The sequence below is a fragment of the Oryzias latipes genome, chromosome 22 (genome assembly GCF_002234675.1).
Source record: "Oryzias latipes chromosome 22, ASM223467v1".
NCBI lineage: Eukaryota > Metazoa > Chordata > Actinopteri > Beloniformes > Adrianichthyidae > Oryzias > Oryzias latipes.
The window spans coordinates 3,156,997-3,177,274 of NC_019880.2; the positions used below are offsets into that span (position 1 = coordinate 3,156,997).

The 20,278-nt window shown below is 41.2% G+C and overlaps 1 protein-coding gene across 9 annotated transcripts in view; it reads left to right on the plus strand.

Annotated features, from left to right (window-relative positions):
• The first annotated feature begins 1,462 nt into the window (after positions 1–1,462).
• Positions 1,463–20,278, plus strand: part of LOC101169749 (neurexin-3a) — a 166,092-nt gene continuing 147,276 nt past the window's right edge. For 3 of the 9 annotated variants that reach the window (XR_002292949.2, XR_002292951.2, XM_020713761.2), the window contains exons 1-2: positions 1,463–1,637; positions 10,359–11,486. Coding sequence is in view for 5 of the 9 variants with exons in the window: in XM_020713761.2 (XP_020569420.1) it covers positions 10,802–11,486 (685 nt within the window). In the remaining 4 variants the exon portion in view is untranslated. The remainder of the gene's footprint in view (positions 1,638–10,358; positions 11,487–20,278) is intronic. The other 6 variants (XR_002292950.2, XR_002292952.2, XM_020713757.2 and 3 more) reach the window with 3 other exon arrangements.

Here is a 20,278-nt window from a genome sequence, read left to right on the forward strand (position 1 = left end):
TTCTGCTGGAAATTTGGATGAAAGGAGATGTTGCTGGACCTTCTCATCATTTTCTCCTGGATGTGTGTGCTTCACCTATGTTCTCCAATCGCTGGTTACGTCTGACCCAAGAAGAGATCATTGAATAAAAAAGAGGCTTTTTTAATCAGCAGTGACATTCTGAAGTCATGAAGGTGTTTTCACTTATTTTAAATCTTTTAGATCTGATGTTTTTAGTTTTGTTTTACTCTGCAAGGTTCTTTTAGTTTGGTTTTGTATTTTATTTTGAAGAGTCATGTTGTTTTTCACTACTTCCTGTAATGGCTGGGCCTGGTTTCCAATCCTCAGCAGATTGATGTTGGTTGGAATTTCTCGGTACTCGATCACATTTTGATTTTTTTTTTCCTTCAGCTCCATCATTTGATGTTTTCAGACTGATTTGGCTTATTGGGCTGCAACAATTATTTTAGTTATTTTAATAAACAATAAATGTTTAAATTGTCCTTGTTGGAGAATATTGTTGATTTTTCTCTGTAAAATTTTTTTTTAATGTTTTTTTATATATTAATTATAAGAACTTGGTACTTTTAGCATTAAGGTGCTAAAATGATGGATAATAAATGGATAAATTGATAATTAAAAAAAACAACAAAAACAACTACATATAAAAACTTACATTTTTCTTGAAAAATACTGTTTACATTAATTGTACTCATCAGTATGCATGTAGTTGTTTAAAAAGAACAATTAAAAAAAGCATGGTTCCTGAAATCTAATTTCATTCTGCACATGCTCAGTCTGCTCTTGGGTGGTGTTTAAAAATGTAACTAAATTTACAAAGATGCCTATGAAATACATTATTATTTTTTGTCATTTGTGTGATAAATGGATTCATAGTCTCGTGTTTTATTCATAAAAATACTCTGATCCCTTTAAACCAGCAGTAAATAATATTAAAATAATATAATATTTTGGTATAAATTATGATTTTGTTAAATGAAATTAAGTTATTTTCGATTTTTTTTTCACGTAAAATATATTTTTGCCTTTAAACCAAATTTCCTGAAGCTGCTTCCGCTGTTTTTACAAATAAAAAAGTAAAAATAATCGAGATTTAGACTCGTGGATGTGACAGCGCGCGCTTTTTATGGCGTGCGTGTCACACAAAACTGTGCATGGGACACTGTCTCCAAAAGGTCTGTGTTCTGGAGTTCTGGACACATCAGCCAGAAGCAGCGGAGCTTCACAGATCCCGGTTCCGCCGGTTCCACCGGTTCTGTTTGATGGTGACAGAGAGTAGCACCGCTGGAGCTTACGGAAACTGTCAACACGCACGCGCTTTGGCCGCTCCCACTCGTGGTGTACCTTTAAGTCGCGCGTGCCAGTGCTGAGAAAAGGGCGGACCCAAGCGTGCTTGGGCGTGTGTGTGTGAGCGCACGTGCATTTCGGCGTGCGCGTGCTTTTTTCCCACAAGCCGGTGCACGGTGCTCCGCGGTCCACGCGCCTGAGAGAAGCCACAAACGCAGCCCGGTACCGCCGCGCGCTCACAACCGCGCGCCCAGCGCCGCACACGCCACCATCCCGGACTGCGAGGACGCGCGGCTCCGCGCAGAGCTGGATTTTAGCCCGTGGACTCTGCGGTGGTCAGCTGAACTCAGGTCAGTGATGCCACCACTGTTGTCCAACCTGTTCGCGTTACCTGTCCGCGCGGCTGCACCTCTATTGACGGACTGTCCGCGCGCAAACGGACGCACGTGAGAGAGAGAAGGCTCGGGACTCTGACAGGAGTTTTCCCAGTTTGCAGGCTTGGAAAAGGTGAACCTTTCCGGCTGGAACAGGTGAGGTCTTCCTTTATGGAATTCAAAGGGATAATCTATCGGCCTGTCAGACTCAGACCCCTCCCACCTTTAAAGATAAAATAGATTTATTTACATACATATTTTCGTTTGTTCTTTATTTTATTTTATTTTTGAGAGCTTTTAAAACATTTTGGAATCCTCTCCAGAAAGGAACATTTCGATCAGAGCGGCGTCCTCCGGTTTTTGCTGCTGAATAATGAAGAGGATGAGCGGCGGGTGTCCGCTTTCCGCGCTTTGTTGTCGGCTTCAGCCTCGTGTTAAAATGTCAAACAAATTCCCACTGACGGCGCGCGCGCGCGTGACATACTCCTGAAATATAGATGCGTATTTTCATGTAATTGGATCGCGGCGTGCCGCGCGCTCCGTGACCTTGTGGAGCCGGACAGCGCGCGCGGCAGGACGCTGCAAGCATCACCAATCCTCCATCCTTTCCTCCACCCGCTTGTCTCTGCGCAGAAACCAGCAGATTTAACACACATTATTTAGCGTAATGCGTTTTTCCTTCAACATCCCATAAATGTCTTCGTTTTTTAAAATGTAAACAGAGAAAAATAGATTTTTGAAATGTCTTCCATGTCTTTGAGGGACCGTTCTGCTCCCCTGAGGATTTTTTTCGCCCGCAGAAATGTGCCGCCTCTCCCGCGCTGCTCCTCTGTCTGTGCGTGAGGCCTGCAGAATCAAAAACTGCCTTCCTCAGTGAAATCTAAACTCCCTCAATTTGTCTCAGACAAAAACGTAAAAAGCGCCGCATATTTGAATGTGTTTCACAAAAAGGCCTCGTGAGGAGAGTCAGCGGCTTCCTTCCGACGAGCGAGGTGAGAAGAAATCAGGCCTCTCACCGAGAAGGAGGCGGAGGAGGAGGATTCTCTCCTTCATCACACATTTCGATTTGTCGGACTTGAAGAGTTAATAGGATTAGAAAATCCTCGCGCGTGTATGCGCAGGGAATTCCTAATCAGGATTTTTTTCCCCCCTGAGGAAAAAAAAAGGATGGGCGTGACCCATCAGGGAGCTGCGTCTCTGCTTTTGCACGAGGCCAAAAGGTGTGCATCCTCACCTGCAGCAGAAACAAATGCTTTTCATGAGAAGACACAGGTCGAGCGTGTTTTTTTTTTTAATTTCAATTGCCGCAGAATTAAAAGAAAATCAAGTTGATGTTATTTTTCACTGCTGGAATAAAAACAAACCGCTTTTTTTTTTATAAACGGCGCTACGTGAAAGCAGCATGTCTCTGCAGAAAACACCCCATCCTCCCGGTTCGTTTTTTGGGTGGTGGTGGTGGTTGTAACGGTGGTTATATGAGCTTTTGTGGGACTTTATCTTCTTTCCATTAATTTTCGGGTTGGCAGCCTGGCAGCAGATTAACTGGGAAATCAGGCGCAAAGAAAGCCAAGGGCTCTCAAGGTAACTGCGGCGCCTCTATGTGGGGGTGGGGGAGCGCCACATTTTACGCAGGACGCATTTTTCCTCATTTCTTGCTTCCTTTTTTTATTTACACATCAAAAAGATGACGTTTCTGACTTATTTTACATATAAACCCATAAATGTTAAGTATCTTTTTTTAAAGATAACAGAAAATATGTAATTATTACAAAATCATTTATTTTTTCCCGTTTATAGTAAATAAAAAATCAAATTGCAAACACGAGGAAAAACAGCATTTTTGCGTAAAATAAATCATAAAAAAGGCCGAGTGACATTATGTAATTTCGTGCACGCGCGCCTGCGACCATGCCGAAGCAACCAATTATCCTCTGCGCGCGTGCACATGGGGGATTTGTGCGCTTAGATGTATGTTGGACCGGCTGGTGCACGCGCGCGTGTTTTTTGTGGCGCTCACTTTACTCATGACGTAATGTCGTGTAGTCTGCTGCAGCAGCACGAGCCCAAAGCTGCACCGCCGCGCGATCACACCCACTGTCCACGCGCACGCGCACGCCGGCCTTCACCTCCTCTTGTCTTTTTTTAAGAAAAAACTATTTTGATCAATTAATGACATTTGATAAATATTTTAGAATTGGTTTCTGTGTTTTTTTTATTTAAAAAGATAAACTGTGGAAGTGGCGCAAAAATAAATCCGTCAACATCAAACAACATAAAAGGTGTTTAAAGTCTGTGAATGAATGCAATAGATTCGTTTTTTTATGGTCATTTGCCTTTTGCATAAAATACTCATAATCATTCACACGTTTATTATTATCTAAAGATTTGTTTGAACAATTTCACTCATACCCTGCACACCTGCAGGCTGAGACTAGCACATTTCACAATAAAAGCACCAAATAAAAGCCTGAATTTTCCTTTGCATTCAATAAAGATTAAAACACGTTTTTAATGTTACTGATTAAGCTTCTTATGTTTTAATGAATCAAATAATTTATTAGTTAATTAATCTAATTATGAAAGTGAAAAAAGTCACCTTAATAGCAAAAATGACAAAAAATAAAACAGTTGAACCACTTAGAAAAATCTAAAACTAGACAGGTGTGTTTGTGTGTGTGGGGGTGGGGGGTGGGAGGCTGTTTCCTTTGGTTCCTATTGGAACTGACCATCAGAAAGGCCTTCAAGACTTCATGAGCATTTGCTCCCCTTGTTTATTCTGTTTTTTTGTGTGTGTGTGTGTGTGTACAGACCGCATGCAAGCTGATATTTTCAGAAGTCTGTTTGATGAAACCGCTTTGCAGAGCTGCTGCCTTTCGCTTTAGGTTTGTGAAATGCTCTGCATGCAGAAACCAGCTGGACTCTGCGTCTGGAATAGTTGGAGTCGCGCGCCTCAGAAGGACTTTGGAGCAGGAGAATCCGGGGCCTGTTTGAATGCGTTAAATACGGAAATGCGCGCTGCTGACTGACTGAGTGCGCGCGCGAAGAAACTGCTCCAGCGGCGGACCGCCGTGCACGCCCCCATCACAGAACTGAACGCGCACGGATCTGCCTGAAATGGTGGCGCGGCGCTCTGGAGGCTCGTGGCAGGTGAAGAGCGCGTGGGGAGGAGTGTAGCTGGGCGTTACGGGGGATTCGTGAGTGGATGAGTTGGAGACCCCCCTCCCCCTCGTGCGAGTGGCTGGCTGCGGGGCCTCACCAGACAATCAGCTGCTCTCTGCAGAGGACATTTTGTCCTGTGATCGGGGCACCTGCTGTAAAATTACAGGCGTTTAAACACAAGAGGCTCCCGCCTCTTTTCTTTTTTTTTTTGCGCACTGACACGCGCGCGCTCCCGTTAATAGGATCCAGAAAGCCGGCGCCTTTTGTCGGGAAGTGCACGCAGACTCGTCCCTGCGGGTTCTGTCAAAGGAGGCTTTCAGCGGGAACAATGATCCCCGCCGTTTAGCCTTTTAACCCCCGACACTCTCCACGCGGCATCAAAAAGGCGCACAGTGAGAGCGCGCGGGTGAACACGAGCGCCCGGCTCTCCTGTGTGCGGATGTCTGACATGGATCTGTGGAGGCCTCCGCTTTGATGTGACTCCAGATTGGATGCAGAGAAAATACAAAAAAATATACATATTTTTATCAAAAATGAGACACAGTTAAGCTGCGTTTTAAGCTTCTAAATGAGCTCGCGGTTGAAATGAAAATGATCCTGCGGGGGAGGTGTGTGTGTGTGTGTGTGTGTGGGGGGGTTGAACAGCATCGATGGGCTGATACTGAAGTGATAAGCAGCTCCGCGTGAAGGGAGGCTGCGGACGTTTGATAAAGACGCAGCATAAAGACACCAATCTGAGGCCGTTTAGTTGCAGTAAATCTCTGAGGTGATTATTTGCAGGACAATGAGAACAAAGATTTGTCTCGGTTTGGTATTTTATTCATTTATACATCCTCATTTTTATTGTTTTATTCATTTAGCATGAAAATTCACGTTCATTCTTCATTTTACGTGTTTTGCAGTGCAAACATATGACATTTTCTCTAACATATAATATATCAGCCAATATGATCCAATCGGATTGTTCAAAATGAACCAATATCAAATATGAATCTGATTGTCAACCACAAACTATGATATAAATCAAATCGTCACACTTGATCTGTGGAGTTAACGCACCAGGAGAGTCGGATGAATTTGCCAGAGAATAAAATAGTCAGATCCTAAGACGGAAATGTGCAGAACGGATCATTTCCGCTGATGGTTTCTGTCATGTGCAGCTGACATGAAGCAGCATCACTCATGCTGATGGAAGTCTGACGCCTTCCCCGCTCGTTTGCGCCATGGCTCACATCCAGTCATTTTCTGGCAGTCCTCCTGCTGCTCCTACGATCATCTGACCAGTCAGGAAATGAATAAGGAGCATCAGATTCAAATCTTGAACTCCAGTGTTGAGAAACATGCATCTCTCCTTGCAGCAGGAGTGTTCCGGCCCTCCTCCCCCACATTATCTGCTGCAGGTAAATGTCAGAGTGCTCTCAGCGGCGAGGCGGCTGCTGGAAAAGGCCTCCTGCTCCTCCCGTGCACCACGTCGTATGTGGATGTTCCAGGCTGAAGTGTGGGATCACAAAACGAGGCCTCAATTCTGCAGATTCATGCAAGTTGGGTTTTAGTCCAGGATGCTGACACCAGAAAGTTCTGCCTTGTTTGTTGTTTCTTGATGCGGTTGTTCTTGAGATATTCCGTTGTTTTTGACTCTTGTTTCTGGAAAATATTTGGAAATGTTTATAGTTTCATTAAAAAAAGTGGCACTGTTTTCTTATGGCAAAGGTTTTCTTTTCATAGCTTTTTTGATGGAGATGAAACAGATGTTTATTGCTAAGTGAGTTCGTAACTTAATCCAATTACATTAAAAAATAAAAAAACTGGATATTTGCAGCTTTTAAAAACATGTTTGAATTTGAATCTAAACTCGAAGGCCTTCGGGATTCAAACAAGTTCACCAAAAACCTCCAACATGCAGGATCAGAGTCACTTATATCAACCAGATTAGAAAAGGTTTATTAAAATTTATGTAGTTTTTTTTCAATTGAAAAACACTGTTTCTAAAGACATCAAAGAAATCATAAACACGTATACTGGAAAAAGGTTTTATAAAAAAAAGTCTGCTTCACTAGAAAAGGGAAAATGCTAACAGTCATTCTTACCATCATCTACTTTTTTCTGTACTTTTTCTCAATTTAAAAAAAAAGTCAAAGTAAGCAAACAAACTCCTATTATGATCAAAATAATCTATTTGTTAAAAAGTTTTTGTTTTGTTTAAAAAATGCAATAAAAAAATTGTGAAAGATCCTCAGATTGGTTTAGTTTCTGCAGAACTTCAAGAATTTAAACAGATTTTTAACAGATTATGAACATAAATCTAACTTTAGGTTACAAGTAACTCCTACTTTAAAAAAAAATATTGAAGACTTTAATAAAATACGATTAAAAAAAAGCATGTATAAGAAAGTATCTTTAAGTCAGATTGTAAAATATATTTTCTTTATGTCAGGATATTTCTAAATGAAGAAACGTTGTTTGAAGACAAGTTGATTAAATTCTCCAGAACTCTAAAATGCTTTAGTCTTTCCCAAAATAGAAAAATGGTGGAAAAATGTTTCCAGTCAGGAACCAAACCGACCAGAATACAAATGAGCTTCTAACCGATCCAAAAAAAAAACAGGAAAAGCAGAAGAAAAAGCTCAACAACCTGCAAAGATAAGGAGGAATTTAGCTCCAATCAGCTGACAGGTGGCACCAGCCTGAGGATGAAACATAAACTGGGAAGAAAATGCAGCAAAGAAACTACTTTATTATTTTAAGAAAACTGACAAAATTGGACACAAATTATGAAACCAAAAGGCAGGAAATCACGCAGAATTTCTAGAAATTAAGATCAAAACAATGAACAAATAAATGAATTCATAAAAAATGATTTTAATCTTTCTCAGATGAAAAAATGAAGAATTCCCTGAAACACTTTGCTTATCAGTTGATTACAGGTGAATAGATGTAAACAAATCAGTCTGATCTGGACAAGAAGATCGGACCGAGACCACGATTCCTGGGACATCCTCCATTGATAACAGTGACTTGTCCATTTGGAATTCAAAGATCCTCCAGGCTTTCCGAGGTTAATCCTGTGGATTCTGACCTCCGTCCTGCTGTTATTAGGATGTGATGGAAACACAAGGAGATGTTTAACAGGCATTCTGACCAACCTCATCCAATCCAATCGCCAAAATAAACACACATTTCTAACAGTTTCAGTATTCGACTTGACATTTGTAAGGCTCACTTTTTCAAACCAAGCTGTGGATGTTCCATCAACAGTCTGGTTGTGTTTCTCCGCGTCTCCTATTATTCAAGAAGATTCAGCAGAAAGCTGTCTCTCCAGGCTGGTCATCAGATAAAAGCAGTCTGCCTGCCTGACGGATAGTCATGCTCTGCCATGAGAATAATGAGTCTAATTTACTCTGGAGATGACCGATAACTCCAAACGACCTTTGTGGAGGAGGGGAAATGCCACCGTTTCACAGGCACTTCTGTCGCGCCGTGTTTGCTTTAGAGCAGCCTGCAAGAAGACAGTAAGAAAAAAGAAAAACAAGTCTGCACCAACAAACAGCCAGTCGGTTGGTTGAAGAACTGACATCCCAACGGATACTTTTATTCTCGATCAAGGTGGATGTGATGAAACTTGTTGCTTGGTACAGTCACAGGCTCAGCAGATGAAATTAGCAGATAAATGAGCATTCCTTAGAGCTACAGTGACACTAAGGAGAATAAAAGAGAGTTCCATACCCTCTTTTTAGATATTTGCCACGCTTTTAAGGAGAAAAAGTCAAGATTTTTTATTTTTATTTTCTCTGTATCTGACATTGATCTGAGCATGCTCAGTCTGGTGCATTTGGAAGAATCGGCTAGCAGCTTTTTAGATCGAGACAGTTGTTCAGGAATGCCTCAGGTCTCTCATGCTTTATGCAAACAGCTAGGTGTTTTTTTGATCTGTCAGCACAGCAACAATCCGTTAAGCAAAGATAAATAGTAAAAAACAAAGACGTCCAGATGAGCATGCAGGTAATAATCAAGTGCCCCCCTGCTAGAAGCAGACAGGAGAATGAAACAGGCAGGCAGGATGAGGGATTTCCCACTAGCCACTTCAAAGCAGGCTTGTTTTCCATTTCCCATGGAAAGTGTGAAGGGACCAAAATGCAGGAGACAAAAATGAATAAACCTTAATGTGACTGCAGAAACATAAGAACTAAACGAAAACATGTCAATGTGAAAATTGTGCTCCTCTGTTTACTTTCAGCATTGTCCCCCTTTTGATTTCAGTCATTTTTTCTTGGTTTTTGTTAATCCTGTCTGAACCACAACAGGTTCCTGTTGTTATTTATCCACAGCTGTCTTCATTTCAGTTGATGATCCTCAGTGAATTTAAAGGTCTCGATTTCAGGTCACTTTCTTTTTAAACCTTTATTTTCTGACATGTTTTTCAGTCCTTTTTGTTACTGCTGTCATATCTGGTCTCCTCCTGACAGATTCTTTCAAATGAACACCAACAGACCAAAACGGACCCCAATATTTTAATTAAGAGAAACTGAGAGTGCTGTGGTGGTTTGTACATTCATCAAATCATTAGGCAAATTGTATTGAAGTGTCAAAAACACGGAAATTCATTGTTCTTCAATGAAACTCGTGGATGATATTGGGTCTGTGGGCTCTTTGGATCACGGACATCAATCTCAGGCACCTGTGATAATTATTTTGCAGGTGAGTTCAATTAAAGCAAAACTACTAAATAAGGACGTTCCACATTTTTAAGCAATATAGGAAAGCAAAAGGATCTCTGCTGCGGAAAAAGCCTTGGACAAGATTTGAAAACCATGGATAGTTCACGAAAACTTAGGATTGATCGTCATACTACTAGGAGATTTGGAGCACACGCGGGTTGGTGCAGATAAAGGCAGAATAAGGAAGGTTTCTGCCAGACAGATTCATCAGGTTAAGAGAGCAGCTGCTAAAATACCACTAGAAAGTAGCAAGTACATATTTGAAGCTGCTGGTGTCTCTGGAATCCCACCAACATCTAGGTGTGGGATCCTCCAGAGGCTTGCAGTTCTGCGTAAACCTTCCATTGAGGCTATACCCACATCCTGCAAAGATAATCAAGCAGAAACTCTCCAAGAACGTACAAAAAGTTCAATGGATGCAAGAATTGTGAAGCTGCTACAAAATAAGGGTCAAATGTAACTTGACCTGTGAATATGTTTTTGATTGGAGTGTATGACCTCCTAATGCAGCAAATACAACAAATGATCTTTTTCAGTTCTCTATCAAATGTTTTGGAACTCTGTTGTGACTTTGAAGGTTTTTATTCTCCAAAAATACTGTTATCTTTAAAAACTCTAACTCTAATGGTTAGACACTTAAAATCGTGCTGCCATTTGCACTGGGTATTTAGAAAAATCATAGAAAATATCATTTACATAGTAAAAATGGGAACAGACTATTAAAAAAAGCTGTTTAAGGCTTTTTACAGAGAAGACTCCACTGGGAGTCCCAGTCACCGTTGATGGGCTTTTCTTTAACGCTCTTCCTCCTTCTGTCTGACAGTGATGGAGCCAAGGGAAGATGCCGGATCAGCCGTCGGATCCACTTCTTGTCCCACGAAATGAAGGAGGAAACTTCACTGACTCCCAGAAGCAGAGAAGTCCATCGGACGTTGCACCAGAAGTCCTGACTTCAGCCGTTCTTCAGAACAGAAACATCGAAAGCCTCCTCTTCCTCCCGCCTTTGGCTGTCACAGGAAAAAGGATTCCTCCAACAATCACTGCCTTGCAGCAACTGAACAAATTATTGTAACTGAAGACTGTTAAGCTCAATGACTGTTATCCTTCTACTGCCCTCCTCCCTTTAAAGCCTATTTTTATAAGTAATATTTATCTGAATATATCTTGTGGATAAAATTGTGGATTCCTAAGATTCTGTCAAAGATTTTTGGATTGACAACCCACCCCTTTCCGAGGCTTTCTGGGATTAATCAGTTCCCTGCAGCTATGGATCTTGTAGGATTTTCTCTCAGGCTGCAAATGTTCCTCAGCACTTGTGTGGGATTGGAGTTTTTAGGCACACCAGGTCAGTGGGCCCGCTACCTCCGCTGGGACGCCAGCACCCGCGGTGACCTCAGCTTCCAGTTTAAGACGGAGGCCTCGGAGGCGCTGCTGCTCTACTTTGACGATGGGGGCTACTGTGACTTTCTGCAGCTTGCGGTGGTGGAAGGCCGGCTGCAGCTGCGCTTCAGCATCGACTGCGCAGAAACCAGCGTCGTGTCCAGTAAAAGGGTGGACGATAGCAGCTGGCACGCCGCCACGCTCAGCAGGTATAACCTGCGCACGGTACTGGTGCTGGATGGCCAGGCCAAGGCGGATGAGGTGCAGCCTCAGCGGCAGTTCATGAAAATAGTCAGCGACTTGTTCCTGGGTGGAGTACCTCAGGATATCCGTAGCGGTGCCCTCACACTGCCCACGGTGCGAACCATGCAGCCCTTCAGGGGGACGATTACAGACCTCAAGTACGGCACCTCACAGCCCCTGTTCCTGGGGAGTCTGAGGGTGCCCCTGGAGTCAGAGGGGTGGTGCACGGTGAATCCGTGTGAGAACGGTGGCACGTGCATGGTGGTGGACGGACAGCCGGTGTGTGACTGCTCCAAAACGGAATACAAGGGCCGCTTCTGCAGAGAAGGTAACTTCCTCCTTCAAAACTTTTGTTGAAACTTTAAATCGTCAGCTGGTCGGTGATCTCAAACCAACGTTGAAGAATTCAAGTTTAAAATTAACTTTTTGGTTTTCTGCAATGAGCTCTGAGAGGTCAACTCAGTGGCCTTGTAGTGTCAGCCCTGAGACTGGGTAGGTCATGGGTTCAAATCCATGATACCAGAGACTCTAAAATAATGGGATACATGCTTGACAGTATTAGGAAGTTGTATTGGGAGGTCAAACCATCGAACACATTTCACTCCCAGGTGTGTAATCACAAAACTTCAACAACATTGATAGAAGACCATCTTTTGTTGCTTCAGAAGAAACCAAACACGATATCAGAGCTTAAACGTGTGTTCACGAAGGCGACACCGATCCATGTCACAATCTTTATTGAGGTTTGAGATGGCGGCATGTCTGACCTCTGTTTACCACCGTCAAGTTAGAGTAACATCACTTGAAATTACTTTAAGTAGAGACGAGGTCATCATCAAACTAAAATAACGACTCATGAACCAAATAACATGTCAAAACATCAAATTCATGATTTTAAAAGTCATAAGAAGAAGGTTGAAAAATAAATCATGATAATTTCAGATGTAAATAGCATTTTTTTTTTAAAGTTTCAGGTGCAAATAAAAATGATCAAGTTTGTCTTTTTGGAATGACCAGACTTGTCAGAATGAGAGAGATTCATAGTTGTTTAAATAGCCTAAGAGTCAATGTTTTAAACACGTTTAAACGGCTGGTTCAGTATTCTAAATATTGTTCTTTTGTTTTGAAGATGACGCCAAGGATATTTTGCTTTTTAACCCTTTAACGCAAGAGATGATGCAAGAAAACATAAAAGCTCTTTGACATACTACAACTCTTCAACTGTTTATGATTCTGATGCGCAGAAAAGAGGATCTGCACAGTGGCTTTGCAGCAAAATTTACAAACAAACATTAAAAGTTAAAATTAAAATAAATAAAAATTAAACATTACTAAGGTAAAGTGTTGGATATTATCATGAGGTTACTTTTCTCCACTTCAGAATCTGTTGGAATGGTGTTTATTGCGCCGCAAACAGTTGAAGAGTTACGGTAGTTGCAAGAATGTAAACACTGGATGTAAAGCTCCGGTGCTAAAGTTTAAGTAAATAATATTGACCATATATGAGAACTGGACCGAGCGAGTGTGATGTCACCTATAGAAAATGCTTTACTTCCGGTTCCAACCAAATTAAGTCAATTCAGTTGACAAGTTTTTGTGATACAGATGCCACAATGTTGGAACCAGACGACGTCAGTAAGCAGTGATTGGTTCAACTCGGTCTGAGTGAATGTCTCCACAGAAACCACTCTTGCCAATCAGGAGTGAGCTTGATGGAAGTCCACACTTCAAGGTGGGCTACACAAAATCAAGCATTTCAAACGCGAGACCATCGACCTTTCGTGACACATCTGATTTGGACAGTTTATAACTTCTTGGAGCCAATGGGTACCTGTTTGGAACGCCAAGAGGGGAGGGGGGTACTCAGTCCAGTTCTCATATACAGTCCATGGTAAATAATGGAATCAAACAACTTTTTTCACTCCATGACAGATTTTGATCATGATGAGGAGGCGGATCATGTTTATCGTTGTAGCGTCAAAGCCTAAGAAATCTCTAGGTTGGATGCTGCTGATAAAACATGTTAAATACACAAATCTGCACACAATAACAAAAATGGTACAAAAGTAACAAAAAGGTAATTTTGATAGAAGTAGTCCATTAGGGCTGCTTAAGAGTACTGTTTTTTTATTTTACACCTAGGAAAAGTTAAAAAAGTATGTTCCAGTATTTTTCGGAGTACAACTTAAATAAAAAGCTACTTGAGTACATGTAACTTGTAATTTAGGAACTGGACTATCACAGAGTTCTAAGATCAATATCAGTTTTCTGATTTATTAAACTTTACGTTCTGATTCACACACTTTGCTCCAAAGCTAAAAAGTGCAACACACACCACTTCAGCTACATTTGTGCAAAGAAAACCGTCTAAAGGGGATGTGCTGTTTTTGAGATTTGAAAGCCAAACTCCTGCATGAAGTCTGTGAAAAAACATTATTTCAGGTTCTGCTTTGAAGACCAACAATAATGTGCTTTGAAATGGAGAAACCCTCATGTGTTCCAGCCTCAGTGGATTTGGTTTCACGTTCTGAGAGCAGATTTATGGGGAATTCATCCATCACGTTACCTTACAGAAGCCTAGAAGGTCAGCTGAACATTTCTCCGTTCCTTTCCGAATCCTTTCAGGTTTTTATCTAAGCTAATGATTGTTTCTGTGAGGTATCGCTCCATCTGTGCATGTAGATGCCTGTGGGCCTGAGCTGGAAAATCAGAAGGCTAATCTTTGCACAGTTAGCCGCTGAGGCGCCAATTAATGGCGTTTGTCCTGTAGGCCGTGATAAGGGTGTTTCTGTAGAAAAACGGCCCCCCCTTGAGCCTTTTTCCTACTTCTAATCAAAAAATGTCAGCTGCTTTACAACACAACAAGAATTTGTCTGTTTCACAGGGTTGGCAGCTACCAAACCAAACTGGATTTGTGTTAAAACAAGACCCTCCAAGTCCATCAAGTGGACTTTGCCGAGCTGAAACTTTGTCATTTGATAAACCCTGCAGCTCAGGACATTTAGAAGAAACATAGACTTTCAGTTGCACAGAAAGTAACTCTTACCTTTCTCTTAATTATTCAAAATCAATACTGATTCTTCTTCCAGCTTCCAGCTGCTGAGGAGACACAACAATCTGACCCCCAGATAAGGGAATCAATACCTCCATGATGAGAAAGTTTCTGTTTCATTAATTGGGATCAGAGTTAATTTGCTTGAATATGTTTGTTTCACAGTTTCTCCTGACCCTCACCTTTTAACCGCTCTCAAATATCGCATTTACATACTATATAAGCCAAAGCCAAATCCCCGGCACTCGGACAAAAGGCGGTCAAATCTGGAATTTAAAGATTAGGATTCGTCGTTTTTATCTACTGCTGGTGGAGGGAGGAGTCTGGGCCTTTTCCCGTCCCTTTGGCTTGGCGCCGCCTGGGCGGCAGCTTCACTGCTGATGGAGTCTGAGTGACATGATGAGCTCTGAGGGTGGAGATGTTTGTGTTTGTGTTGTGCTGATGAGCACACAGGGGAAAAAAACAGCTGTAAATATGATAACAAAGTTGAAAAATATATGTATTTTTGTTGGTGTCAGATCAAACCTGAATGTGGCACAAGAAGTAAATTTGATCACAGGGGTCAATAAAGTTATTCAAATTGAAATCTCTATTCACTTTAAATAATAAAAAAAATCTGCTTATAGGGTAAAATTAGGGTCTTACCAAGAATTCCACTTTTAAGAAAAAAAAATCTTGTCACAGTTTGTTATTGATAGATTATTTTTCTTGCAAGACACTAAATAAGACATTTTTTACTTTTTCCTCAAATTCAGTTTTTGCTTTGTACTTAAAAAAAATCCTAAAAACTGTAGATGTTCCAGTCTCTTTACGTTGCTTAAAAGAAAAAACAGCAAAAATGGGTTAGAATCTGCACAATTAACAAGCTGTAGGTGTAAATGTGTGCAGACTTGACTTGATCAATGAGACAGTAGTGGGATGGTGGTTAATGGCATTAATCTGGGGCTGAATGGTTGCTGGTATGACCCACCCCCATGAAAATGGTGTTTTTAATATGTCTTGTGTCATTTTCCTGATGATGGAGGACATATATAAAGAAAGTTGAGCTTAAAAAAGCATTTTTAGCAAAATAGGTATCTTCTTTAATTCAGAAAATACATGAGGAGTTGGTCATTTTAAGTAAAGAAATGAAAAAGAAAAAGTTTTTTTTTGAATGTTTTTCTAAAGTAAAGTAATTGTCTGTTTCCTTTGGGTGTCCAGTTTGATGTTAACTGATGTTCTTAAACATCTCGGTTGCTCCTCAAACTGCTCACTCCCAAGGAACTACGGTGTGATGCGTGAACCCACAAGGCCTTGGCGAGCGGCGCCAACCCGTGCTCAGGGATGTACTGCTTTTCTAGTCCTGGATTTACAGCCTCCATGTTGGGACCCGTTCACGCAGCTGATTTATGTGGCTTTCCCGGCATCGCCTGGCTGCCTCCTGCGAGGCTGTGATAGGTGAAGGGAAGCAAAAGAGCCTAAGCAGCCCTGAGAGAATTTAGATTAGTTATTGTTAAGGGATAAATAACAGCTTTAATGAGACTGGCTGAGCCGCCTGCTCCTGAAATACACCAGGGAGAGAAAAAGGAAGTGAATCAAAGTCAATGAAACATGATTTAAACAAACATTTCAAATGAGTTTACAGGACCTTGGCATTAAAGTAACTCAAGACCAAAAATAAAGTAGAAAAGACAGAGAATGTGGTCTTTATGACAGGAACTTGGAGCTGCCGGCAGACTGGATCAAAGGCCAGATTAACCAAAACAGACAAAAGGGCTTGAGGCCGTTTTCTGGGAAAGATGCTCAAAGAAGCAGCTTGTTTCCATCACAATCCATGGTCAACAATTTTCATATAAATGTTTCAGTTCAAAATCGATCGTAGCTCATTAGATTTCTTTTTTTAATACATCTGTAGGTCTTTTAATTGATTTTTTGGGGTGTCTTTTAGAGCAATGATTTGTTAGGTTTTTCTTTAAAGTTTTCCTGTTTTTCACTCCCTTTCTGTCCAAACAGGCTGATTTTTTTTTAACAGGCATGAAGGCAAAAAGATAAAAATAAAAAAAAATTCCCAAAGGAAAGCAAACACAACAAATCTGCAGAAACATCCACAAACAAAAACCCATGGAGATGTTTCCTCTTTACAAATTGCGCTCCATAATGTCCACTAACTATTGGTACATTTGTTTTAAAATCTGCACATCTGAGAATGATTTAACAGTGCCTTCAGTTATTAATGGAAACAATTTTATATCTTTTCTTTTGCTTTTTAGAATTTTATTTATACACTCTGTCTGTCTGTCTGCACTGAACAAAAATGTAAACGTAACACTTTTGTTATTGCTCCCATTTTTTATGGTATGAACTCAAAGATGTGAAACATTTTCCACGTACACAAAATAACCAGTTCTCTGAAATATTGTTCACAAATCTGTCTAAATCTGTGATAGTGAGCACTTCTCCTTTGCCAAGACAATCCATCCCACCTCGCAGGTGTGCCATACCAAGATGCTGATTAGACAGCAGGATTATTGCACAGGTGTGCCTTAGACTGGCCACAAGAAAAGGCCGCTCTGAAATCTTCATTTGTATCACACAGCACAATGCCACAGATGTCGCAAGTTTGGAGGGAGCGTGCAATTGGCATGCTGATAGCAGGAATGTCCACCAGAGCTGTTGCTAGGGAATTGAGTGTCCATTTCTCCACCTTAAGCCGTCTCCAAAGGCGTTTCAGAGAATTTGGCAGCACATCCAACCGGCCTCACAACCGCAGACCACGTGTAACCACACCAGCCCAAGACATCCACATCCAGCATGTCCACCTCCAAGATCTTCTGAGACCAGCCACTCGGACAGCTGCTGAAACAATCGGTTCGCATAACCACAGAATTTCTGCACAAACTGTCAGAAACCATCTCAGGGAAGCTCATCTGCATGCTCGTCGTCCTCATCGAGGTCTCGACCTCACTCCAGTTCATCGTAGTAACTGACTTGAGTGGGCAAATGCTCACATGCGATGGCGTCTGGCACGTTGGAGAGGTGTTCTCTGTGTGGCGTTGTGTGGGTGAAAGAACGCAGGTGCATTTCATTGATGGCATTTTGAATGCACAGAGATACCGTGACGAGATCCCATTGTTGTGCCGTACATCCAACAACATCCCCTCATGTTGCAGCATGATAATCCACGGCCCCATGTTGCAAGGATCTGTACACAATTCTTGGAAGCTGAAAACATCCCAGTTCTTGCATGGCCAGCATACTCACCGGACATATCACCCATTGAGCATGTTTGGGATGCTGTGGGTCGGCGTATACGACAGCGTGTTCCAGTTCCTGCCAATATCAAGCAACTTCGCACAGCCATTGAAGAAGAGTGGACCAACATTCCACAGGTCACAATAGACAACCTGATCAACTCTATGCAAAGGAGATGTGTCGCACTTCATGAGGCAAATGGTGGTCACACCAGATACTGACTGGTTGTCTGAGTCCCCTGACCCCCTCAATAAAACAAAACTGAAGATTTCAGAGTGGCCTTTTCTTGTGGCCAGTCTAAGGCACACCTGTGCAATAATCCTGCTTTCTAATCAACATCTTGATATGGCACACCTGCTAGGTGGGATGGATTGTCTTGGCAAAGGAGAAGTGCTCACTATCACAATTTTAGACAAATTTGTGAACAATATTTCAGAGAACTGGTTATTTTGTGTATGTGGAAAAAGTTTCACATCTTTGAGTTCATGCCATAAAAAATGGGAGCAATAACAAAAGTGTTGCGTTTATATTTTTAGTCAGTGTATCTATAGCATTTTTTTAAACACAATCCCTTCATTTCATGGGCTCATAAGTAATTGGACAATTGACTTCCATGGCATTGCATGGGCAGGTGTGGGCAATTCCCTTGTTATGTCTTTATGAGTGACAAAAGGCCTGGAGTTGATTAGAGGACTCGTGGTTGCATTGTGAAGATTTTGTTGTGAACAGACAACATGTGGTCAAAGGAGCTCTCCATGCAGGCGAAAGGAGCCATCATTAAGCTGAGAAAACAGAAAAAAACATGTGAGAAATTGCTACAGTATTAGGAGTGGCAAAATCAACAATGAGAAAGAAAGAAAGCACTGGTGAACTCTGCAACGCAAAAAGACCTGGATGTCCACGGAAGACAACAGTGGTGGATGATCATAGAATCATTTCCATGGTGAAGAGGAACCCGTTCACAACAGCCAACCAAGTGAACAACACTCTCCAGGAGGTAGGCGTATCAATATCCAAGTCTACCATAAAAAGAAGACTGCATGAAAGTAGATCCAGAGGGTACACTGCAAGATGCAAGCCACTCATAAGCCTCAAGAATAGGAAGGCTAGATTGGACTTTGCTAAAAAGCATCTAAAAAGGCCAGCACAGTTCTAGAAAAACATTCTTTGGACAGATAAAACCAAAATCAACCTCTACCAGAATGATGGTAAGAGAAAAGTATGGAGAAGGCGTGGAGAAGCTCCTGATCCAAAGCACACTACATCATCAGTAAAACACGGTGGAGGCAGTGTGATGGTCTGGGCGTGCATGGCTGCTAGTGGCACTGGGACACTAGTGTTTATTGATGACATGACACAGGACAGAAGCAGTCCAGTGAATTCTGAGGTGTTCAGAGACATGCTGTCTGCACAGATCCAGAGACATACTGTCTGCACAGATCCAGAGACATACTGTCTGCGCAGATCCAGAGACATACTGTCTGCGCAGATCCAGGTGAATGCAGCCAAACTGATTGGGCGGCGTTTCATAATACAGATGGACAACGACCCAAAACATACAGCCAAAGCAACTCAGGAGGTTATTAAAGCAAAGAAGTGGAATATTCTTGAACGGCTAACTCAGTCACCTGATCTTAACACAATTGAGCAGCATTTCACTTGTTGAAGACTAAACTTCAGACAGAAAGGCCCACAAACAAACAGCAACTGAAAGCCGCTGCAGTAAAGGCCTGGCAGAGCATTCAGAAGGAGAAAACCCAGCATCTGGTGATGTCCATGAGTTCAAGACTTCAGGCTGTCATTGCCAACAAAGGGTTTTCAACCAAATATTAGTAATGACCATTTGGTTTACAGTTATTTCATTTGTCCAATTACTTACGAGCCCATGAAATGAAGGGAGTGTGTTTAAAAATGCTTTAGTTTTTGACATTTTTATGCAATCTTTTTGTTCAACCCATGGAATAAAAGCTGAAAGTCTGCACTTCAATGGCATCTGAGTTGTTTTATTTAGAATTCAGTGGTAATGTACAGAAACTAAATTAGAAAAAATGTGTCTCTGTCCAAATATACAGTATATGGTCCTGACTGTATATATATATATTCTGAATCTATGTTGAGATATATTTCCTTTAATTTGTCATTTTGGTTTTTTAAATTGGTTAAAAAATGAATTTCCTAAACCAACCCAAATCTGAAACAGAGAATTTTTTTAATTGTTAGAATAAAATCCGTTCTAGCATGAGTTCAAATGTTAAAACATCTTGCATCATGCAGCTTTTTATTTAAGTGCAGTTTCTAGGAAATCTAATCAGCAATCAAATCGTTTATTCATTAGGTTATTCAGTAAATTACAAACTACTGTGGTAAAATAATTTATGGAAAATTAAACTAAATCCCAATAAATGTGTCTTTTAAAACTTATTTGTAGAAAAGTAAATTGAAATGCTCCAAATATTTTCTAGACTAAACAAATAGAGGTTTTCCAAAAAAAAAATTCTTCTCATTTGCACTTAAACTTTTGAAGTTCCGTTTGTCTGACAACAAATCATGACACCTAAGACTTTTCCTGGGATCTTATTTTGAAAGAGTTTCAAAAGCAAAGACAAACTCTGGTTATGAGAAATGTTTTTGAGACGCCTCTCATCATTTTACAAACGTTTAAGCCAATCGTCGCTCTATCGGACACTGAAAGCTCAATTTTGGGCTTGTTGTTGGTCCGATTTAGTTGAGACTGTGGCATTGTGGGATATTACCAGATTTGGGGATTCATAATAATCACTGGTCAAATTTCTATATAGCCAGTTAGATGTTTCTTTGGGCGAGTCTTCTGGTCTCAT